The 25463-nt window shown below is 39.1% G+C and overlaps 1 protein-coding gene across 1 annotated transcript in view; it reads left to right on the forward strand.

The window, feature by feature from the left end:
• The first annotated feature begins 764 nt into the window (after window positions 1-764).
• GORASP2 (golgi reassembly stacking protein 2) overlaps window positions 765-25463 on the forward strand; it is a 30308-nt gene continuing 5609 nt past the window's right edge. The window contains exons 1-7 of the mRNA XM_059053541.2: window positions 765-1116; window positions 14486-14566; window positions 16128-16331; window positions 17248-17334; window positions 18112-18242; window positions 21440-21572; window positions 23261-23384. Of these exons, the coding sequence (XP_058909524.1) occupies window positions 1054-1116; window positions 14486-14566; window positions 16128-16331; window positions 17248-17334; window positions 18112-18242; window positions 21440-21572; window positions 23261-23384 (823 nt within the window). The 5' untranslated portion in view covers window positions 765-1053. The remainder of the gene's footprint in view (window positions 1117-14485; window positions 14567-16127; window positions 16332-17247; window positions 17335-18111; window positions 18243-21439; window positions 21573-23260; window positions 23385-25463) is intronic.

A 25463-nucleotide genomic window follows, 5' to 3' on the forward strand; every position in this document is an offset into this window, starting at 1 on the left:
CCTTATGAAGTCATTTTACTTGTTCTTCTCTCCTTTGTATTCCTGTAAACTGGATGATCTAAATAAAGGTGTGAGAGGAGCAAGGTAAACATTTTGGTCTGGCATACTTCATGGGTGATAATAGTTACTTCACGTTGCTTCACATCAGAATACACATGTTCTGATATCTGGTTGATCCACCGTTAGTGATGGCCAAATTGACCCCTGGGCAATAACTGGGGATTTTGGAGGGAAGGGACAAAAGGAGCAACCGAGTAGGAAAAGTGTGAATACAACTTGGCTACCTAAAGGAAGTGGAATGGGAAACCCAGCAGCAGGCGGTGCAACGCCAAGGTCATCCAACTGTGTTTCCCACTCTGGCATCGCTCAGGTTGTGATAGACTGATCTTGTTCTCACAATTAGCGAAGTCAAAAAACAAAAACAAAAAGAGAACTTTGGTGGGTCCTCCATAACTCTTTAGGACATTTTCCTTTATAAAACTGAGCTAAGCTGAGCGGACACGGTACTCCGCCCACAGAGAGCCACTACCACGATCCTCTGTGCAACCTGGGGACAAGACCTAGAGGTTCAGAAACCCAGAGATTTAGGGAGCTCGCTGTGTTTGCATCCGCCCCTATTCTTTTCAGCAGGAGCCCCTTCCCGGCCTCTGGCCACCAGGGGGAGCTACAGTCAAGCGACCGTTCTTTCGGGAGAGCGGGAACGCGTCTAGATGAATCTTGTCAAACCCAGGGACCCGTAGTAAGGTGTAGAGACTGGATGAACCGTATTTCTGCTCTCTCGCGAGCAAGAATAGGCCTCTCCCCGCCCTCCACTCCAGCCCTGCCTCCTGGGCTCAGGCCCCTCCCGGTGGCTCGCGGCAGGTGGCGCTGTCTGCGGGGTCGCAGCGGCCCTGGCTGCCGCGGCGACGATCTCCCAGCGGGCAGTGCGGCCCGGCTCTCCTGAGGCTGCGAGTGCCACGTCCCAAGTGCTACGCGGAGGAGCGGAGAGGGCGGTGCGCGGGGGGGCGGGGAGCAGCGCGGAGCCCGGCCTGGCCACACTGATCGCCCGCCGCCATGGGCTCCTCGCAGAGCGTCGAGATCCCAGGCGGGGGCACGGAAGGCTATCACGTCCTGCGGGTAAGGGCTTAGACGGCGGCCCGGGGACGGCGGGCTGGAGGCGGGGTCCGGCCGCGGGGAGGCGGAGGCCCCGACGGGCTTCTTCCCGGGGCAGCCAGGCCCGACCCCGCGAAGGAGAGGCGACCGCGGGCGCTGCGTTGGCCGAGGCCGGCTCAGGAGGCCGCTCACATCCCGCCTCCCCGGAGCGCCCCGGGCCCGGGTCCGCCGCTCCGGGAGGACGGGCTGGGACCAGAGGAGGCAGCCGGCGACTTGGCCAGGAGCGGCCCAGGCGAGAGGGCAACCTTGACTCCTTTCCTCTTCACGGCCTTCTTTGCCCTCACCCCTTCATTCTTAGCTCCCAAAGTTAGGGAAGGCTCGGGCACAGCCTGCAAAAGAGGTGATGGTGAAGGTAGCATTTGAGTTTTCCGAGAAAAGGAAGCCTGGAACCCGCAGACTAGAAGCGGTGGATGCGACGGCAGGTGTTGATTCTTCTCCGCGCTGTCCGGGTGTCCGAAAAGGCCAATTAAGCAAACAGAACAAAATGGCCTAGAAGTAGGTTTGATGGACTTAAATCTACGTGATTTTGACTGTTTTTTTCTCTTCTGTGTCGCTCCTGACCTTCCCAACCCTCCTTTTCCACATTTCCTGGCGGTGGGAACTTCCGTTCTCTTTTTTCTAAGGCTGCTCAGGGTGTGGTGGAGATTAAGGTTTAGATCCACAGTGTAAAAGAGGTAATGGAGAGGAACGTTTTTTTTAAAAAAAAAATCCAGGTAAATAAAGGAAAGCAACTTCGGCCACCAGGATGCAGAGAAACATAGTATCTCAAAAGGCGTTAGCTAAGCCCCAGTTATGAACAGCCTGGGTTGTACGGAGCGTGTGGTCCTTTCCTCAAGGAACTGGGAGTCTTTAAAAGTGGCAGTGTTGGTTGTGTGCCGTGACACCTACGTTGAGTGATAACATGATGGACTGCCAACAAGTGGCCCCAATCTGTAGCACCATTTCAGGACATAATATAGTGTAAATAGATAGCTCCTCACAGACAAGAGCATTTTCACTGAAAGTGGGAAAGTGCACTTCCTGGTGCTAGTCATCTTCTTCCTTTGGTCTCATGTTTTAGGTGAGACAGCATTCTTAAATTACCAGACATCTGCTTGATAGGGCCGTTATCAATCACCTTTCTGATCTTCAGGATTATCACGTCTAGTTGTCTCTCCACTCTGCTAAAAATCCCTCTTGAAGCCATACGCTTGGTGGGAAAGGATGATTTTCCCAGAAAATAAAGGGAATCTATAAATAAACCGTAATACCTTCCTGTTCTCTTCAGCTAAACCAACCCCCAAGTGCCACACTGATAGGGGAAATGGAAGGAGAATTGTCAGATCGCAGATGTGAAGTGAAAGTTAGTGGCCGTACTTTCTCTATTCTCTGGTTTGATTCTGAGTTCTCTGCTTTGCGGTGTGATACCCAGTTTTACTAGCTGATTCTCACAGTTGCTGATTGTGGCCATGAATCCTTGGGGATTCGTGATATTTTTATAATAACGCGCTATGTAAAGTACAGTATTAATGTGTGTTAAAAGTCTGTAAGAGGGCTTCCCTGGTGGCGCAGTGGTTGAGAGTCCGCCTGCCGATGCAGGGAACGCGGGTTCGTGCCCCGGTCCGGGAAGATCCCACGTGCCGCGGAGCGGCTGGGCCCCTGAGCCATGGCCGCTGAGCCTGCGCGTCCGGAGCCTGTGCTCAGCAACGGGAGAGGCCACAACAGTGAGACGCCCGCGTACCGCAAAAAAAAAAAAAAAAAAAAAAAAAAAAAAAATTAGGGGACAACCTTGAACTGTTTCCAGATTTTCTGCTATGAACAGTATACTTACCTTTTTATCTATTATGTATTAATGCACATTTTCATTTTGTGATCATATTATATACCCAACTCCCCATACTCACTCTAGAAGTAACCAACATAGTTTATGTATCCTTTTAAAAATGTTTTATGCGTGTAAAAGAATCCACCCCCCCAACCTTTCACTGTTGTTTTTTTGTTTCCTTTTTTAACTGTTAGAATAACGTGCTACATACTGTTAAACACCCTGGTCGTCTTTTTTGGCAAAGTGTCTTGTGTATCTTTCCATAGCAGCGCACAGAGATTTGCCTCTTGCCTTCACCTAGCTGCATAGTAAGTTTGTTATACCATAGTTTGGTTAAGCACCACCTCCTGGTGTTAGACATTTAGTTTTTCTAGTCTTTTGCTGTTACAAATACATATCTACAACCTTAAATCCTACCTTTCGTTTTCACTTAAAATGTATTTTCCCATATTATTGAATTGTAATATCTTTATATAAACATTGGTCTTCATTTTAGTAAATTAGTACATTGTTTTCTGATTATTGGCACGTGTTTATTAGAGAGCATTTGGATAAGTTCAGAAAGTATAACAAAAAGCCTAAATTACCTGTAATCCTACCATCTAAAGGTAAATACTGTTGAAGTATTTTTTCTCGTCTTTTTTTTTCCCTGTGCCTACCATTGCCCTTTAGCCGTGTTTCACAAAGATTTTGAGTAATATGATATAATCAAGTACAATATGGCCAAAAGTTATCATAGGATGTTGGCTTTACAACCTAAATATCCAACAAATGAGGAATTGTTAAATAAATCAAGGCCTAACTACAGATTGGAATTCTGTGCATTCAGTGAAAATTATGTTTCAAAACACTCTGTAGGGGCTTTCCTGGTGGCGCAGTGGTTGAGAATCCGCCTGCCGATGCAGGGGTCACGGGTTCGTGCCCTGGTCCGGGAAGATCCCACATGCCGCGGAGCAACTAAGCCCGTGAGCCATGGCCGCTAGGCCTGCGCACGTCCGGAGCCTGTGCTCCTTAACGGGAGAGGCCACAGCAGTGAGAGGCCCGCATACCGCAAAAAAAACAAAACAAAACACTCTGTAGTCATAGGTATGCCTCTGTGTGTATGCATGTACATTTGAGTGCTTAGGGAAATAAAATCGAAAGGTAATAAGCCAGGATTTTAAAAGAATTATTGGTGGATGGTGACATTTTTATTCCTTTTAAATTTTAATATATTACCCCAGATTTTCACAGTGACTCTGAAATATTTGTATATTTACAAAAAATACAGTTATAAAAATTATTTTTTGAAAGTGGACTCCTAGTGAAAGATTTTTTGCGGTACGCGGGCCTTTCACTGTTGTGGCCTCTCCCGTTGCGGAGCACAGGCTCCAAACGCGCAGGCTCAGTGGCCATGGCTCACGGGCCTAGCCGCTCCGTGGCATGTGGGATCTTCCCAGACCGGGGCACGAACCCGTGTCCCTTGCATAAGCAGGCAGACTCTCAACCACTGCGCCACCAAGGAAGCCCCTAGTGAAAGATTTTTAAATCTGTTTAGAAGCTCTCTTTTGAAAATAACATTATAGGGAATTCCCTGGCTGTCCAGTGGTTGGGATTCCTTGCTTCCTCTGCAGGGAGGCACAAGTTGGATCCCTGGTTGGGGAACTAGGATTCCACAAGCCGCAGAGCATGGCCAAAAAAAAAAAAAAGAAAGAAAAAGAAAAAGAACATTGTATTTCTGATTCCCTTATGCATTGGGTCTGGTTCCGCATTCACCATGCATACCACTTTTATTCCCATTCTTTCATCCTAACATAAGGCAGGAGAAATGTTAGTCAGGACTTCTCAGTTTTGTTAGAAGTTACTACAGTTGCGGTATGTTGAATACAGAATTCTTGTCTAGATTTTCTATTAATTATCAAGTAAACCCAACAAGACCATTTTCAAAATTACGTTTTTGGAGTTGCCTCATGGATGCCCATTATAAGATGTTTCTAAATTAAAATATTCAAATTAATTCCACTCTACACTTAATATCCTTTGAAACGGAGGGTATCTGAGGACATTCTGGAACCAGTACTCACACCAGTATGGGGATATGGAAAATGTCATGTTCACTGTTCCTTATAATTTCCTCTGAGAGCGATTTTGAGATGATGGATGTTTTGAAGGAAAGACCATTGAGATGAATCGTGTCTCTAGTGTAATAACAGGCCTTTATCTTCTGAGCCATTTGCTACAGACTGGGCAGCATTAGGTACTCTCCTTAGAGGAGAAAGTGAGAGTAAGTGGAATTATTTCTATAGAAAACAACACCTAGACTGTATATACTATTATATAGATGTGCTCTTTTTCTTTTTTTTTAAGAGTTGCCTATATTTTTTTAAAAAATTAATTAATTAGTTAATTAATTTTATTTTTGGCTGTGTTTGGGTCTTCGCTGCTGCGCACAGGCTTTCTCTAGTTGCCGTGAGTGGGGACTACTCTTCGTTACGGTGCACAGGCTTCTCATTGCGGTGCTTCACTTGTTGTGGAGCACGGGCTCTAGGCGTGCGGGCTTCAGTAGTTGTGGCACATGGGCTCAGTAGTTGTGGCTCACGGGCTCTAGAGCGCAAGCTCAGTAGTTGGGGCACACGGGCTTAGTTGCTCTGCGGCATGTGGGATCTTCCCGGACCAGGGCTCGAAACCATGTCCCCTGTATTGGCAGGTGGATTCTTAACCACTGCACCACCAGGGAAGTCCCTAGATGTGCTCTTTTTTAGTGGAACCTAAGTAATCTAAATGAAATCCTGCAAGATTTCAACTTGGTACTTGTTCTGAGAAAGTGAAATCCCATTATTTGATAGTCATAATTTTTTTTAATTCTAACCCACTGTTCCTCTAACTTTTTAAACTCATGCCCCCATTTGAAAAACATAAAAATCTCACTATTATCCCTTCTCTTCTCACTCATTCTGAAACAGTGGGTATAAAAAGAAAACAGTTGGGTTATTTGATGTTTTCTAAGTATAAAGTTAAAATTGAAAAAGCTTTATAAACACCATTTGAAGATTCTAACCTGCTCCCCAAATTGATCTCTTCTAATAAAAGGCTGTGAAATTGTTTAATACACATTCTTTGATATTGCTTTCAAATGTAGGAATCAGAATACTTCATTTTATTATGAATGAATGTTTTATTAATGCCATGAAATACAATGTTTGTGAACCTTAGGACACTTTTAGGAATTGTCAGTATCATTAGACATAAACTTTTCCTGATATTAATAAGCCTCGAACAAATTAATAGTGTCATGTTGTTTGTATACCCTTATATACTGTTGTGATGAAGTGTGCTTTAATGTGTGGATCTTCAGGATCCTCATTTGGGGAGACCTGCTCTTGGTGGTTAATTATGGTTTCTGTCTCTGGTCAGTAAGTATGAGAGTGCACAGAACTGGCTTCAGTGCCTTTCTGGATCAGATACTGACAGGGCTTTTTAATAATTCCCCTGAAATTTTCAGAAGAATTGAACTTAGAATAACCACTAATATCAGTACATTCATTCTGGGGGCTTTAATATTCAATCAAAAGGATTATTTTGATTGATTTACTAATAAAAAAGCAGTTAACAATCTAAACTAGAAAATATCCATAAAGATTTGATATGTGCTTTAGAATATGACTGTAGATTGCCTTGGGAGTTGTGATTATCAAGTTAAGATGACTTTTTTCCAGACAACATATGCAAAAACAAAGTAGTTACTTTGAGAGACTGTATAGGTCCTCTTGGCATCGCATATCAATTTACTACAGCATGAGAGAATAATGCTGGGGTTTTTTGGTTTTGGCTTGTGTGTTTGTTTTTTTAAGCATCAGTGAGAGATCATGTAAGCACATTATCAGCAGTAAGGAACCTTGTCATCTTGTGGACATGGATACATTGAGAGACTATCATAGTAGACCACTGGAGACCACCCTTGTGAATTACTAGATTCTAATGTCACTCCATCACTTCATTGTCTTCCCGTGGGCAAACCTTTGAACTTCCTTGAGCTTCATTCTTTTTATCTGAAAAGTGGGGATAAGAGTAATGCCTCCTCCACCTGTTTTTATTGTTTTTTTGTTTTTGCTAAAAACCACATTAGATAGTGTACATGAAAATATTTTGAAAAAAATTGAGCACATTAAATTTTTTTTAACATCTTTATTGGAGTATAATTGCTTTACAATGGTGTGTTAGTTTCTGCTTTACAACAAAGTGAATCAGTTATACATATACATATGTTCCCATATCTCTTCCCTCTTGTGTCTCCCTCCCTCACACCTTCCCTATCCCACCCCTCTAGGTGGTCACAAAGCACCAAGCTGATCTCCCTGTGCCATGCGGCTGCTTCCCACTAGCTATCCACCCTACGTTTGGTAGTGTATATATGTCCATGCCACTCTCACTTCGTCACAGCTTACCCTTCTCCCTCCCCATATCCTCAAGGCCATGCTCTAGTAGGTCTGTGTTTTATTCCCGTCCTACTCCTAGGCTCTTCATGACATTTTTTTTTTTTAGATTCCATATATATGTGTTAGCATACGGTATTTGTTTTTCTCCTTCTGACTTACTTCACTCTGTATGACAGACTCCAGGTCCATCCACCTCACTACAAATAACTCAGTTTTGTTTCTTTTTATGGCTGAGTAATATTCCATTGTATATATGTGCCGTATCTTCTTTATCCATTCATCTGTTGATGGACACTTAGGTTGCTTCCATGTCCTGGCTATTGTAAATAGAGCTGCAATGAACATTGTGGTACATGACTCTTTTTGAATTATGGTTTTCTCAGGGTATATGCCCAGTAGTGGGATTGCTGTGTTGTATGGTAGTTCTATTTGTAGTTTTTTAAGGAACCTCCATACTGTTCTCCATAGTGGCTGTATCAATTTACATTCCCACCAACAGTGCAAGAGTGTTCCCTTTTCTCCACACCCTCTCCAGCATTCATTGTTTCTAGATGTTTTGATGATGGCCATTCTGACTGGTGTGAGATGATATCTCATTGTAGTTTTGATTTGCCTTTCTCTAATGATTAATGATGTTGAGCATTCTTTCATGTGTTTGTTGGCAATCTGTATATCTTCTTTGGAGAAAAAAAGTTGAGCACCTTAAATTTCTTTATTAAAAAAATGCTGTCTACTTCATTGGTTATTCTGAGGATTAAATGGCATATTCCACGTAAAGCACTTAACGTAGCATCTGGAATGTGATAAAAACTCAATAAATGTTAGCTGTTACCTTTATTATTAGCATTTACGTTATTGTGTCACCTATTGAGAACAACTATTATAGTGCCAATACTGCTTAAAATATACTTGTTGTAAACATTTTAATTAGTATTTCCATTTAATTAGTCATTCAGCAGCTACTTTTTGTCCATGTACCTAACCCTGTACGTCACTGCTGTTTAAGTTTTGGGTCAAATCTGACCCATTAATTTTATAAATGTCCCTGTTATTTTTTTTTTTACCTGTTCTCACATACTTCCAATGACAGGAAGCTCACCACCTACCAGTCAGGCCTCCTTCATTTTATTTTGTTTATTTATTTATTTTTTGCAGTTATTTCCTTCTACCTCATTTATTTATTTATTTATGCTGTGTTGGGTCTTCGTTTCTGTGCGAGGGCTTTCTCTAGTTGTGGCAGGCGGGGGCCACTCTTCATCGCGGTGCGCGGGCCTCTCACTGTTGCAGCCTCTCTTGTTGCGGAGCACAGGCTCCAGACGCGCAGGCTCAGTAGTTGTGGCTCACGAGCCTAGTTGCTCCATGGCATGTGGGATCCTCCCAGACCAGGGCTTGAACCCGTGTCCCCTGCATTAGCAGGCAGATTCTCAACCACTGCACCACCAGGGAAACCCCCCTGTTAATTTTTAAAGATCCTCATTTTTGAGGAAATTTTACATCTGTATTTTAAAAGATAGGTGGGTGCCAGTGTCCTTTCATTGCTTTGCCACAGTGTTACTAAACACTTGAACTAAAATGACCTACAGTCTGTATAATTAAAAATGATCTTGTTGGGTTTGATCTGCACTGTAAAATCTATAGATAGTTTAACAACAGACTTCTTTCATGGTGAGTCATTCAATCTTAGAGACTATCTAGTCAGCCTCCTCACTTTACAGCTAAGGAAAAGGAGCACAGAAAGATTATTGCCTGAGATCACACAGCAAGTTTTCTTTCCCTAAGAAACAAATACCCGAGTTGGTATTTGAAGAGTATAAAATGAGATGGCATGTTGTCAGAGTTTTAGTTTCTTTTGGAGCAGACCAGTTTCTTTCAGCATTGTTTTTCTAACATGCAGATCTTTTCTAGGAAGCTATGATGTAGTGATGGGTTTTTATTTCATTTAATTAGCATTAGAATTTTATTTCAAATTTCTTCGTATGTCACAAGTTATATCATTGGGTCAGAATCAGGAGAACATTCTCTTTGAGTTATTTTGATAAAACATGTGAAGAGAATGTTTTAACAGGTGAGCCTTGAACTCCTCCAGTCTAGCTTGGGGCTGTTACAAATAGTGCTGCTGTGAATGTTACATTGTGTATGCCTTTGGAGAACATATGTATTGCCTTTCCTACTGGGAATACTAAATAGTAGAATATTTGTCAAAGGTGTGTGTATTTTAGTATAGATATTGCCAAATAGCTTACTAATGTACATTCCCACTAGCAGCAATTAAGGTTTCTGATTGTTCCATATCCGCATAAAACTTAGTATTTCCGTCTTTTTCATCTTGGCCATTCTGATAGGTGTGTAGTAGTATCCCATTGTGGTTTTAATTTGCATTTCCTGATGACTATTGAAGTCGACCACATTTTCATATTTATTGACCACTTCAGCATCCTCTTTTGTTTAGTGTCTGCTAAAATCTTTTCTCCATTTCTTGAAGTTGTCTGTCTTCTTTTTTAAACAGCTTTATTGAAATATAACTTACATACCATTAAATTCAGTCTTTTAAAGTTTACAGTTCAGTGGTTGTTTAGTATATTCACCGAGTTGTGCAGCCATCATCAGTATCTAATTCCAGGACCTTTTTATCACGCTAGAATCAAATTCCCTACCCATTAGCAGCTGCTCCCTTTTCCTCCTACTCCCAGACCCTGGTCACCACTAATCTACTTTCTATGGATTTGCCTATTCTGGACATTTCATATAAATGGAATCATACAATATATGGTCTTTGTGACTGGCTTCTTTCACTTAGCATAATGTTTTCAAGGTTCACTCATGTTGTAGCATATATCAATACTTAATTCCTTTTTATTGCCAAATAACATTCCATTCTATAAGTGTACCACATTTTGTTTATCCATTCATCAGTTGAAGGACATTTGGGTTGTTCCACTTTCCAGCAGCTATGAAATTTGTATATAAGTTTTTACATGGACATGTTTTCATTTCTTCTGATTATATACCTAGGAGTGGAATTGCTAGGTCATACAATAACTCTCCGTTTGACATTTTGAGGATCTGCAAAACTGTTTTCCACAGAGGCTGTACCATTTTACATTCCCACCATCAAAGTATGAGGGTTCCAGTTTCTCCACATCCTTGCCAATCCTTGTTGTTGTCTTTTTTACTTTAGCAGGTTTTGTGAATGTGAAGTGGTATCTCATTGTGGTTTCACTCTCCTTCTAATGATTTTCAGTAATTCTGAATTTGTTCTGAATACAGTTCCTTTGTTGGATATTATATTGTATCATTTCACTCTCTTACTTGTGTCTTTTGATGAGCAGAAGTTCATAATTTTAGTAAAGTTTGTCAGTTTTTTAAAAATTTATGGTTAGCTTTTTGTGTTCAGTTTAAGAAGTCTTGGGACTTCCTGGTGGTCCAGTGGTTAAGACTCTTCCAGTGCAGGGGGCACGGATTTGATCCCTGGTCAGGGAACTAAGATCCCGCATGCCATGCAGCGTGGCCAAAAAAAAGAAAAGTGTTCATACTTGATGATCTCAAAGATATTCTATGTTTTTCTCTAAAAGCTTTATTGTTTTCCATTTGACCTTTAGATCTGATGTCCATATAGAATTGATTTTTGAGAGACAACATTTTTTAAAATGATTTATCTCCTCTTCCTAGCTGACTAACGTTCTATGTCTTTTTCTCTTTTTTTGTTTAAGAGGTGAGAGATAATACATGGTTAGAAAAATAATGTAGTGTCCAGGAATTAATTGGTTATAAAGATTTGCCCTCAGATGGTGATTGTAGAGTTAGGAAGATGGAGCTTAAGATTTGTAGGACTCCTATCATATGTCAGAGACTTCACTAGGCATTTCAAGAACTTAAATTCATTCAATCTCTACAATATTCTCCTAAAGTAGATGGCATTTTCTCTTCCTTGCAGATGAGAAAATTGAGGCCCAGGAAGATAAACTTTCCCAAGCTCCAAAAGCTAATAAGTAGGCAAACCATGACTCAAAATCAAGTCAGTTTGGCTCTAAAATTCTGTTATCTTTTCACTGTACTTTTTTTCAAAATCATGTAAAATCTTTATTATTAAACTTTCAAATTTAATCTATTCATCTTAAATTACTGTGATATTTGGCCCAATAATAAATTAAATAGCCCATAGAGCCGGGTATATATATTTTTTCTTTTCTTTTTTTAAATTAGATGGTTTGAAGGAAGCAGACGGATCAACAATCATGAGATCTCATAGGGGACAAAGTACTGAAGTGGTAATCTGATGCTTGAGAGATTAGGTGCCTAAGAGATTCTTGTCAGTGGGTAATACTGCCAGAGGAACTTACCTTTGTGGATGTTTAATTTGTGGTAGTAGAATTTATTTTCCATGCTATGAAATGTAGGAAATTTTCTTTAAATGAATTAGGGTCAAAGAGAGCATTTTCTAGGGCTCCCTCTGCTGGCTTCCTAGTAGTAATTAAGATACCTAGATGCCAGAATTGTGCTGGTACTAATGATGTAAATAAATTTAGGAAAGAAATTAATTTCAGGGTCAATTAGAAACAGAGATATTGATGTTTCTAGCAAATGAAAATAGAGAAAGGATTGTTTACATTTATTTATTTATTTTAGAATCCAAATTTAGCTATTAAATCTTTTTAGAGTTATGGGGAAGAACAATTCTAATGGTATTGGAAACTTTCCATTTCAAACAAATAGTGGTAAAACTTGATACTTGGAGGGTGGCATGATAAGAATCAGTGTGTGGGATCACCTTTCTTGGTTGGTGATGATATTACAAAAGTATTGCCTTTAGCCCTTTTTAAGTAAAAGGTAAAGTGTTGGCAGCCTCAGTGGAGAAGTCTGAAATTGATCAATGGACTAGTTGGTTTCTAGATAAAATGGTCATTTGGAAACATTTCCAGTCAGAGAATTAGATAATTAGATGTGGACCCAGTTAAATGAGAAATTCCCTTCTGAGGGGGCTCCTAGGGTCTGTGCTAATTATCCTCTTTTCACACCTCAGGCATTTGGAACCTAATTGATAGGAACCTAATAGACAGGCATCTTACACCTAGAGTATTATGACTTTTTTTGCCAGCTAGCAGTGACTTGACTCTCTTTTCTTCTCATAATAGCTCCAGGCAGCCACCATTTTCCTTTCAGAGTTGCCATTTGAGGAGAAATCTATCTGTCATTTTGGAATATAAAATAGCCCCCATTTAAGAAAACTGAGTATGAAGAAAATAAACAGTATGTACTGATTATTTTTATTAGAGAGCCAACACCTTTAAATAATAAGTGCCTTTGATATTTAACTCGTTTAATTTACAAAAATGATTTAACCCCACATTTGCAGGAAATTTTACATAAAACAAGGTCAAACAGTTTTAGCATGTTAAACATTGAGCCATCTTTATAATGGACAACTAACTATTCCTTACTGTGACAAATGAAGAAAATCTAGGTTTACTTCTTCAGAGGCAATGATAGTATAATTTGGCTTTAAATGAATAAAAGGTAACATTAATCCAAATAGTAATGAATGTATCCTTAATTCAAGATCAAGTCTCATTAATCCAAGAATCTGGTATAAGAGGGACATATTCTGGGAACAATTTGGGCTCCATTTTGAAAGCATTAAAATGATTTGTTACTGTGTGAAATAGCTACAGATTGATGTATGGATGGATGTGGATCTGTTATTTGCATTAGCCTCAGAATTGACTATTAGAACTGTTTAGACTATTATATAAGTTCAGCTTACAAATATCAATGCAAACTCTTTTCATAGGATAGTTTTGACAGTATTTAGTAACATCAAGCAGAATAAAAATTCCTTAAAACATTATGAAAATATTTTAGAGGAAATGCAAAATGTTCTGTATTAACTTTTTGCTCTTTTGTCATTACTACCATTACTAGCTACTAATATTTATATTACTGCAAATTTAGGAAATTTAATAGTTTATTTTAATCCATTTCAAATTGGGGATGCTAAACATTCGAGTTGTTGAGAAACTAGGTAATCTTAATCTTCCATGTAAAATCCTCTATAAGTCTAGCTCCATTCTTTCCTTCCAGCCTTCTTACTGGACTAAAAATATATAAAAGTATATATAAAAGTATATAACTAAAGTTATATACTTTTGAGTTTCACCTCTACCACTACCCAGCTGTAAGACCATAGGCAAGTCATAAGATGGTTTCTTCACCTGTAAAATAAAAGAACTGCACAAAATCCATGGTTTTAATACTTTATTTGGGTTGAGGAGAAACCCTTTGAGAATCTGATGAAAACCATGGATCTTTACACCCTGAAAACTGCTGATTCATACAAAATGTTGCATATAATTTATTTCTATCCCATACCACCCTGTTGTCTCTAGGTATACTATATTATGATCCTCATTTTTCAGACTCCCTCTGGGTTTTTACTTGTATTATGTCTTCAACTTTCAAATGTTTTTCCTCATCCCTTATCCATCTGCACCTTTGAAAGTTCTACCCCCTTTTAAAGCACAATTCAAATGTCATTTTTTTTTCTGTGAAACATCTTCAGTCAGATTTAATCTTCCCCTTAGAACTTTGTACCTCCATTATAACCATTAACATCTTTGGTCTTGTATTACAGCTATTAGAGGTCTGTGTCCTCCATCTCCCCTTCTTCTTGCCTGTTCCTCAACAGATTATAAATGTCTTGATAACAGCGACTATGTTCCTACATTAGTTTTGTAATTGAATAGTGCCTTGCTAGTAGTAGTCATGGAATAAGTAGAATAAATTAATTTGGATTTACCGCTCAGTTGTAATGATTAACCGTCTGCTATGCCATGTGCTAATGCTGGGAGGATTGTCCCCCACCCCCCAAAAAGCAGAAAGTGGTGTGAAATAAACCATAGAGGAAAAACCTCACGTACAAGATGAATTTAAAGAATGAGTAGAATTTAGGGAGCTGCAGGGGCATTATCTGGGAGATGAAGAGAAATAAGAGAACTATTGGGTACCTGTATCAATGAAATTAAACTATTTTTACTGAAAAGTTATGGGTATTACAATTTAGCTTTTGATTCATAATTAAGCTTTGCATTTTTCATTTTTGGCATTTTTGTTTTTACAGGTACAAGAAAATTCCCCAGGACATAGAGCTGGACTGGAGCCATTCTTTGACTTTATTGTTTCTATTAATGGTTCAAGATTAGTAAGTTCAGCTTTTTGTAGTTACGCCTATGGTATTTTGTAATCTTTTGAAAATGGAATTTTTCAGATTATCTGGGATGGATGTTTATTCATTGGTTACAAACATTATTTAGAGTGTGATACCAATAAAATAACCCTGTGTTAGTAAACATGAGAATGTCAAATATAGAATACTATACCTCACACCCCAGTGATTATCTTAGGAGAAGAAAATCACTGGAGACTTTTACTTTATATGTTAAATATTTAATTTTTTTAAGCAGAAAGATGTGGTTTTGTTGCTTTTTCAAAGATGTCAGACTTTTGTAGGTTATTGACAAATGGATTAGTAAAGACTCATTCTCAAGTAACTTGTCAGTTTTCTTGTTGCTCAATTCCCTGATATATCAATAGAAATAATGTTACAAAACTATACAGAGATGTGTTCCAGAAGTGCACAATTAAAACCACTTTATATAAGTTGCTTTCAGTTTACATGTAGTAAAGTCCAATAGGAAGGAAACTATAATTTCAGTAAAGGAAATTTTTATGACAATGGCTGCTTGGTTGGTTTATTTTTTCACAACAGTCTTAAGTTTTTGTTCATTATTACCAACATCACCTATGTAATGGCCTTTATTCATTTATGTAATGAAATATTTAACATAGTATTTCCGTTTTCTTTTCCTGCCAGTTTGTAATAAATTAAGTGTATATGTAGGAGTAGAGACCAAAATTAAACTTCAACTCTAGCAAATGTTTTAGATTTTTAAAATCAAAGTCATACCAACTCTGTTAGTAATATGTCTTTTTGTGGAGTATTTTGGTTTTTTATCATTGAAGCCCCAGATCATTTCAAATAACGTTGGCTTGCAAATTCTGTAATTCCATAGTCAGCTATGGAGTTGTTGCTAATGTTACTTGACAAGTTCATGTGCCTGACGTACAGTGGGGCCAGACAGTACCGAAATGTCAGAGTCTGGAGCAGCGAAAGGTTTATTGCAGGGCCAAGCAAGGAGAATGGGTGGCTCATGTTCAGAAAAACCCAAACTCCTGGAAGGGTTTCAACAAAGCATTTTTAAAGGCAAGGTGAGGGGTGTCCCAGCGTATGTGATCAGCTCATGCACAATTCTCTGGTTAATGGTGATCAATCCTTAGGCACCAGTAGGTCTGGAGGCTACCTGCTCATGATCTTCAGGTAGTTAGTTTCTTCCTTTTGGTGGTGGCTTTTAGTATTTGAAAAACTCAGGAAATATGCATGAGATACTATTATATGGGTACTTCAGAGAGGTACTACAGCAGAGGATAGGGGGAAAGGCCTGTCCCAGGAAGGCCCCATAGGGTCCTGCTTACACTACATAAGTTACACTAACTTACACTAACATAAGTTCTTAATTTCTTGACATTCTTTTACTTTGAGGAGTATTTGAATGTTAATGAAACCTCCACCTATTGAATGTTTTATTTATGTTAATAATATTATTCCAATAGGGCCATGGGATGCTTAAGGTAAGATAATTAACATGAGATTTTTACTGTTAAGTAAATGTTTTTTATTAAGAAAAATTTCTATGTGTTTACAGAATAAAGACAATGATACTCTTAAGGATCTACTGAAAGCAAATGTTGAAAAGCCTGTAAAAATGCTTATCTACAGTAGTAAAACACTGGAGTTGCGAGAGACCTCAGTCACACCAAGTAACATGTGGGGTGGCCAGGGCTTGTTGGGAGTGAGCATTCGTTTCTGCAGCTTTGATGGGGCAAACGAAAATGTTTGGCATGTGTTGGTAGGTATCAACTGTGAACTGTTACTTGCAGTTTAAGAAACAGTGTAGAAAGGTGTTTTAATAGTGGTTGTCTCCAAATTGGTGAGATTGTAGGGGTATTATTAGGCTATTTTTAGTTTCTGAAAATCAGAATTGATTGCTTTTAAAATATGTATTAATAAAAAAGAAAAACAACTTGAGGAAGAGAAGCAAATATGATGCCTAAGAACTATTTTTCTAATAATTTATCCATTAGAAGAACGTATTTTATTTTTTTATTTTTATTTTTTTGTGTGGTATGCAGGCCTCTCACTGTTGTGGCCTCTCCCGTTGCGGAGCACAGGCTCCGGACGCACAGGCTCACGGGCCATGGCTCATGGGCCCAGCCGCTCCGTGGCATGTGGGATCTTCCCGGACTGGGGCACGAACCCATGTCCCCTGCATGGGCAGGCGAATTCTCAACCACTGCGCCACAGGGGAAGCCCAGAAGAACGTATTTTAAAGCAAATAGCTACAGGAACTTCCCTGGTGGTCCAGTGGTTAAGACTCCACACTCCCAATGCAGGGGGCCCGGGTTTGATCCCTGGTCAGGGAGCTAGATCCCACGTGCTGCAACTAAAGATCCCACATGCCGCAACAAAAATCCCAAGTGCTGCAACTAAGACCTGGCACAGCCAAATAAATAAATAAATATTAAAAAAATAAAATAAAGCAAATAGCTACAGAAATGTTTTAAATATCTGTTAAATATTGTGGGTTGTTTAATGCTTGGGAGATTAAATATATATATATATATCCTATAGTTTCTGGTCTGACGTCTCTAACAAGAAAAATATGGGGGGGTTAAATTACTATAATTAAGGACTGAACTATACAATTTGGAAGATTATTTTATATGCAATAATTTGATGGGGGGGTTGTTTTCGTGTCTTCCTAGGAAGTGGAATCAAATTCTCCTGCAGCACTGGCAGGTCTTAGACCTCACAGTGATTATATCATTGGAGCAGATATGGTCATGAATGAGGTAATTTGTTTACTAATACTAACAATAATATAACATTTTCTCATTAATGGTTAATTTCAGAAGTATATTTGCACACTTTACATTTAAAGTTGAAATTTAGGTTTTTGCTGATTAAGATAGCTTACGCTCCAGGATGTTAGACAGAAATCTGGGAGGTGTCTTTCTAGGTACAGCTGTGAGGAAAAACATACACTCTGTGGCAATTGCACAGATTTTGTGTATGGTATATATTAGAAATCTCTTGTACCTCAAGATTAAATCGAATCCTCGTCTTGATTATTGATTTCCTTTTCTCTTCTCCTTTCTAAAGTAACAAAATTGGCTTAGCTGTATTAGTTGGATCCTTTTCCTTGTCTCTTAGCTAGTGGAAGTATATATTGCTAAATCACAAATGAGAGAAAAAATAAGGTGCCCAGAGAACCAGGTCTTAGTAATGGATAGTAAGCAGAATATGTAGAATTTGGATGTAGAAGACTTTTACTAAAATTGCTGACTAGGTCTTACAGAACTGGACAAGAGGCCTTGCATTGTATAGATAGGTAATATATTGAATTAAACCTCATTTGGAGTATTGGTTTTAAGAAATGATTTTTATGTCTAGCAGCAGGGCCCAGAATCTGGTTTTTGTGTGTGTGGTTTTTTTCGTTCTTGTTGTTTTAGGTGTGTTTTTTGTTTGTTTGTTTTAGGTTTTTGTTGTTTTAGATATTAGTCAGGTTCGAGACCTACTATTTTAAAGTTCAGTAACAAAAACATTTTTCTCCTGTAATGCTTTTGCAGTCTGAAGATCTGTTCAGCCTTATTGAAACACATGAAGCAAAACCATTGAAACTTTATGTGTATAATACAGACACTGATAACTGTCGAGAAGTGATTATTACACCAAATTCTGCATGGGGTGGAGAAGGCAGGTAACGTCATTTTTTAGACTAAGTTATGACTACTTAACTTTACCAGTCAGATATGTTGTAAACATTGTTTTTATTTTGAAACAAGTTATTGGTTTATTGTAAGACTTCTCTTAAGAAAACAAAAGAGCTGACCTAGAATATTGAATCCAATAATTCATATTTTTAAAGCACATATTTAGTGAGCATGGTACACATACCCAGTCCTTTTTTTCCTGATCTAAGAACTAACAAACTTTTTTGTTTTGTTGTTTTAGTAAAATAGTTTTCGGTTTTATTTTATTTTCCCAAAATTTCCTCCTCAGCAGTGGGACAATACAGTATAACTTTCTCTAGCTGCTGGGGAAATTTCTTAGCACTTTGTGGAAACTGTTACCTTTTAGAAATGGGCAGGCTGATTTTAACCAAAAGTTAGACAAAATTGCAACAACAATTAAAAGCAATTTAGAAAGAGGATCAAACCAAGCAGAAAAGCAAACTTTATAAAATCAGTTTTCTGGGACTGTTCATCAAGTCAGTTCCCTAATTTCAAAAGGCCAGACCAAAGCAAAACATGCTGACTTAACATGGTATCTTTAGGTCTTCAGTCTACTGTTTAAATTGAAATTTTTCATTATTTTGAAAGTTCTAAGAACCTTTTTTTAAAATTTATTTATTATTTATATATTTATTTTGCGGTACACGGGCCTCTTACTGTTGTGGCCTCTCCCGTTGCGGAGCACAGGCTCCGGACGCGCAGGCTCAGTGGCCATGGCTCACGGGCCCAGCCGCTCTGCGGCATGTGGGATCTTCCCGGACCGGGGCACAAACCCGTGTCCCCTGCATCATCAGGTGGGCTCTCAACCACTGTGCCACCAGGGAAGCCCAAGAACCTTTTTTAATTTGAGGAATTGTTGAGTGTAATAGGAAAGCCTAGAGTTTGGAAACTTCTACCAGTGTTTTATAAAAGTTCCAGTACTTGCTGGGAAAAGGGTGACTTAGTTAATGCAGATGGAGAAAGCCTGTTTGCTCACCGTACCTTTACCCACACTACCTGAGATTCTACAGCTAAATGTATATTGCCACCAGAATGCTAACTTGTTGCAATTTGAGAAAATGAGATAGAAGATGTGGCCTGTCTGGGGGCCATACTTGACCAAGTTATCATTGTCCTTTGTCCAGGTTTGTAAACACACAGAAAGATGATCTTCTTAAGATATTCAAAGTTGATTTCATTTCAGATGGACTGCCTCATATAAACTAAATTTGCAAAAAGCTTCTGTCTTCATTAGAGTGGCAAATTTTCAGTTTACAATAGAAAAATACCCCCTCTCCAGTTAGAATAATACTTAGATCCTGTTACTGCCACAAGATTGCTTGGTGAGCATGAAATCAAAGTCTAAGGAAGAGATTCTAGATGGTGAAGTTCAACAGCAAAGAACATTACTAGTTCATTAATTTTTAATTATGCTGACTACCTACTGCTACATTCTTATTCTTGGAGCCCTTCTTTTCTAGACTTTAGCAGTTATTCCTTTTCTATGGAAGACATTTTTCCTATTGACATGGTTTAGTACCACTGATCAGCCATTGCTTTAGACAGGCCCATACAGACCACCTTCCTGAGTCTGCCCCCATTTGGCATATGTGTGCCTCTGATTTTCATGCCTTCCTCAGAGGCTGACCACATTGCTTTCATTACAGCACATTTTTCTTAGCTTCATTCCTGGGCTGTCTTTAAATTTATGGAGGTCTCCCTCTTGCCTCAAGTGCCTTCTCTCTACCACCACTTAGTTCTTTTGATTAATAAGCACCTTGTTTTTAAATGTAGCTACCTCTGAAAGGCTTGTATTGATCAGTATAAATTATTTAATCTTTCTCTCTTCCTCTAAATCTGTCTGAGATCCAGTTCAGTAAAATTTGCAGCTTGATGGTATAAGGGAGGAAAAAATGAGAGAAGAGGGAACAAATAATTTTTTAATATGAAGCATTGTTATGAAATCAGATTTGGAAAAGGAAGAGCCGAATTTGGCCACTGCCTGCTGTCCCAGCTTTTGGTCGTAGTAGTACCCATGGAAATAACAGGTGCCCTGGCAGGAGAGAGGCACAGTGATACCTGTGCATGTCCTACTCAGAAAGTGCAAGTAGTTTGGAAAATAAAAGCAATTGTGATAGAAATATAAGTTGGAACCTGATTGTGAAAAGCCTTAGATACCGTGGTCAGGAATTTGGATATACTTCAGGCAGTGTTAGTTCTATAATATTGTAACAGTGAGGGTTCTTTGGTTCCAGATAGTAGAAACCAGCTGCAGCAGACATGAATTTATAGCTACGGAGTCACTCATGTAATCAAAGACTAAGAATGGGAAAGGACAGGACTCAGACACCTTTAGGGATTTAGAAAGGAAGAACTAATTGGCAATTTCATCACTTTCTACTGAAGGGATAAAGCCATTTTGGTTTTTTCTGTCACTTCCAAGATTTGCAGTCCTGGGCAAGAGAGGTAAATTGGCCTGGCTCTGGTCATGAGCCACTCCTTGTTTTGGGCAGGACAGGCCCCCTGATTGACAGTCCCACCCATGCTGCACAAAACGGCAGAGGAGTAGTTCTGCAAAGGGAAGAAGGAAAAGGGAATGTTGGGAAGACAACAGACTCTGGAAAGAAGTCAACAGACTATGGGAAGATCACTCTGGAAAGTGATTGTATCTTATTAGAAAAATATCGCTGGTGGCATTGGGAGGATGAATTAGAAGGAGTTTGGATTAATTTGGATTGATATGTGTCAGGTTCTGAAATAGACCCATAGGTTGTGTAAATGACATCAAAATGCAAAAGTGCTTGGAGCTGTTCAGTGGAAAGGCTATATGTCATTCATTGAGCAAATAATTATTTAGTGTCTGCCATGTGCCAGGAACTGTTAAGGCAGTAAACATAACAAGGTCTGTGCCTTCAAGGACCTTACCGTTTTATTGGGGGAGACAAAATAAACAAATAAATATGCAGTGTGTTGGATGGTGATAAATATTTGAAGAAAAATAAAGAAGAATACAGTTAGTGTCTGTGGTGGAGAGAAGGGTGCCATTTAATAAAGGGTCGTCAGAGGAGACTTCTGATATGATGACAGTATTTAAAAGAATAGAGATTTGTTTTTCTGTTTCAAAACCTCAAAAATGCAAGCTGTGGTTGATAACAATAACTTTAAGAAAAAAATATCTTCATAGCCTAGGATGTGGCATTGGATATGGTTATTTGCATCGAATACCTACACGCCCATTTGAAGAAGGAAAGAAAATTTCTCTTCCAGGACAGATGACTGGTACACCTATTACTCCTCTTAAAGATGGATTTATGGAGGTAAGATAACTTTACTGCCTGATTATACCGTAACTTTCCACCCAAATGAGTAGATGTATGGGGTAGTAGCACTTATTTGAGACTGGGCAGATGATGAGTTAAATATTGACATGTTGGATTTGAAGTTCCTGTAAGATACCCAAATGGATGTTTTCTGGTTCTAGATTTCAGGAAGGAGGGCAAGGCTAGAGATACAGATTTGGGAATCAGCAGAGAGAGGGTTTTAATCCAATGAAGATTGGTAAAAATCATCAAGGGACTGGGCCTGGGTGGGTCAGAGGACTGAGGCCAGAATCTTGAACATCCTAGTGTTTAAATGGATGGGCAGAGAAAGAGCATTCAGCAAAGGAAGCTCAGGAGAAGGCCAAAGGGAGAGAACAGAGCTTCAGGAAAGGGCGCATAGGCAGCTATGTGAGGTACTGCAAAGAAGTCAGGTGAGAGAAGGAGTGAAAAAACATATCCTGGGCTAGAGCAACTTAAGGCTTGATGGGATGCAGATACCAACTTACAGGAGATAGAGGTTGAGTTGTGAGTGATAAGGTGATGATAGCTACTGCTTCCTATTTCAAGAAACTTGACTGGGAAAGCAAAGAGAGCTAGGGGTGTGGGAAGTATTACAGGATCAAAGTGAGGCCTTTTAAGGAATAAGAGGTATTTGTGCAGGCTTATAGGCTTTTAAAATGTTTCCTGTGCAGGCCTTACAGGACAGTTAACTCCTACGCATGACTAAATAAAAACCAAACATTCAAAAAGAAAATGCTACAGTTGTAAAGAAAGGGCTGCTGCCACTGTCATTTTATGGTGCATGGTTGGTCCATCCCCAATTCTAGAGGAAGTGAAAGGGAGCTATGGGGAAGTGTAACCTCTCCTCACCCTCATCCACCATTGGCTCATGACCAGAACCAGTGTTGTTGTATGTTCAGACTCCTGCCACCATATCTGCTGTCCCAATCAGTGCTCTCTGCCCCAGATGAGGCACTATGGGCAGTCTGAGAAGACCAGAGGGTGAAATAACAGCTAGGGAGAAGGGCCAGAATACAAGTTATGTTGGAATGTGTCAAAGGGCACTGGAGCTGGCATAAGTTGGAGGATTCAGAGGTGAAATCACCCATCCACCCATCTGTAGAGTCCATATAGATTCATTCCCACCCCCACCCCATGCTCCCAGAAGGTAGAGATCTGACTGCCACATTCATTCATTGATGAAAAAAGGTAAGGAGGACTCATGAGTTTAGACATCTTAAGAAATTTTTAAGGAATCTATCATGGTATTAAGACTTCAGCTGACTTCTTCCATGAGCAGTGAAAATTAAAAACATAAAACTGGCTGAGAATTCAAAGAAGAAGAAAGCAGTAGTGCTTTAAGGGTTGAGTATAATCTTTTTTGGCTGGCTAGGAAGGAGGAGAGAGAATCTAATCTCCTGGTGTCGAAGTGGCTAAAACAGTGTGTATGATGGGCTAGATGCCATGTGTTAAAAGACTGAAAGTGACAGGAGGGGGAGATATTTATAGTGCGTGGTCCTTGGCATGTATGAAAATTAGGAAGGGGTGTCTGAAAGCCAAAGTGCCAGGTGAAAACTTTTGACAGTTAGTACATGATTGAAAAAGGTATCTGTAGGACCGGTGAGAGCCTTTTCTTTTAAGTAAATTTGAGTAATTTTCCTTTTTTCTTTCTTTTTTTTTGGAAGGTCCAGCTGTCCTCAGTTAATCCCCCGTCTTTGTCATCACCAGGAACTACAGAAATTGAACAGAGTCTGTCTGGACTTTCTATTAGCTCAACTCCACCAGCTGTCAGTAATGTTCTCAGTACAGGTGTGCAGAAAAATAGATTCTGTTTTCAGTCTACTTTGTTTTACATGATATTGTTTTCTGTCCCAAGCTGTAGAATTTTAAAAGTTGATGCCAGTGTACTTTGAAAATTGTAAACGTGCTCTGCATTGACAGGCCCTGTCTGAAAGCTGGTACTAAATCATCACAGGCATTTAAACCTCTTCTCAGACAATTTTAGACCTTGGGTTTACCTTGTTGTAGAGTCAGGATTCTACCTTTAATTTCTGTTTAATAGCTCTATTTACTCAACAAATGTTTGCATATCCCCTAAGTAGTAGACACTGGGGATACAAAAGTGAGCAGTTTACCATTCCTTTCCTAGGGACTCAGTCTTGCTCAGGGGACAAACGCCTATCTCCTCTTTTTCTGTATTCCTTGTTCTACCTAATATACTCCTTTTTCATTTGTTTTGGTTTTTTTCAACAGCTTTCTGGAGATGTAATTCACATAGCATTCAATTTACCCATTTAAAGTATACAATTTAGTGGGGTTTGCAACCATCACCTCAATCAATTTAGAACACTTCATTACCTCCCCAAAATACCCTGTACCCAGTCACTCCCTGTTTTCCCCCATCCCACAGGCCTAGGCAATTACTAATCTACTTTCTCTTTCTAATCTAGATGTTTCATATAATATTTGTGGTCTTCTGTGGCCTTCCTCTCTGGCTTCTTTCCCTTAGAATAGTGTTATCCAGGTTCATTCATGTCATAGCATATATTAATAATTCATCTTTTTTATGGCTAAATAATGTTCCATTGCATGGATATGCCACATTTTGTTTATCCATTCATCAGTTGAGGGACATTTGGATTGTTTCTACTTTTTGGCTATTATGAATAATGCTGCTATGAACATTTGTGTACAAGTTTTTGCATGGACATATGTTTTCATTTTTCTTGGTTATATACCGAGGAATTAGAATTGCTTGGTCACATGATACAGTTCTTAACTTGGTATGTTAATAGAGTTTATTTTTCCCTTTCCTTTATTTATTTATTTTTAACATCTTTATTGGAGTATAATTGCTTTACAATGGTGTGTTAGTTTCTGTTTTATAACAAAGTGAATCAGCTATACATATACATACATCCCCATATCTCCCACGTCTTGCATCTCCCTCCCACCCTCCCTTTCCCATCCCTCTAGATGGTCACAAAGTACCGAGCTGATCTCCCTGTGCTATGCGGCTGCTTCCCACTAGCTGTCTGTTTTACATTTGGTAGTGTATATATGTCCATGCCGCTCTCTCACTTTGTTTTAGCTTATCCTTCCCCCTCCCCGTGTCCTCAAGTCCATTCTCTACGTCTGCGTCTTTATTCCTGTCCTGCTCCCAGGTTCTTCAGAACCATTTTTTTAGATTCCATATATATGTGTTAGCATACAGTATTTGTTTTTCTCTTTCTGACTTATTTCATTCTGTATGACAGACTCTAGATCCATCCACCTCACTACAAATAACTCAATTTCATTTCTTTTTATGGCTGAGTAATATTCCATTATATATATAGACCACATCTTCTTTATACATTCATCTGTCGATGGACACTTAGGTTGCTTCCATGTCCTGGCTATTGTAAATAGAGCTGCAGTGAACATTGTGGTACATGACTCTTTCTGAATTATCCTTTCCTTTTTTTAAATCTCTTTTCTGGTTTTCTTTCTTTATACCAAGAGTATATTATATATTCAATTAATGTTGAGTAAGTGGATGAAATACTGTGACATGGTTTAGTTTTATTTCATTAATAGCCTTTTATTCTGGAGCTCTTTTTAAAATATTTATATTCCACTTTGTTCTCGAATGGATTTAAAACAGCCCATCAGGATGCAGTTAAGGTCAACAGTATGATCCCTGGAGTTTGTCCCCTAGGTTCAAATCTCAGATCTTTTCAGAGTCTTTGTTTTATTTCCCAAAGATACATATGAAATTTAAATTGTTTATTTTGTATAATTAAAAACTTGAAACATATTCAAAAGTAGATGACTATTAATAAAGATTCATTTGCGTAACAAGTAGAACAGCCAGCCCCCACCGCCCAGCGTCACCAGTTATCAGTA

This window comes from Kogia breviceps, chromosome 2, assembly GCF_026419965.1.
Source record: "Kogia breviceps isolate mKogBre1 chromosome 2, mKogBre1 haplotype 1, whole genome shotgun sequence".
NCBI lineage: Eukaryota > Metazoa > Chordata > Mammalia > Artiodactyla > Physeteridae > Kogia > Kogia breviceps.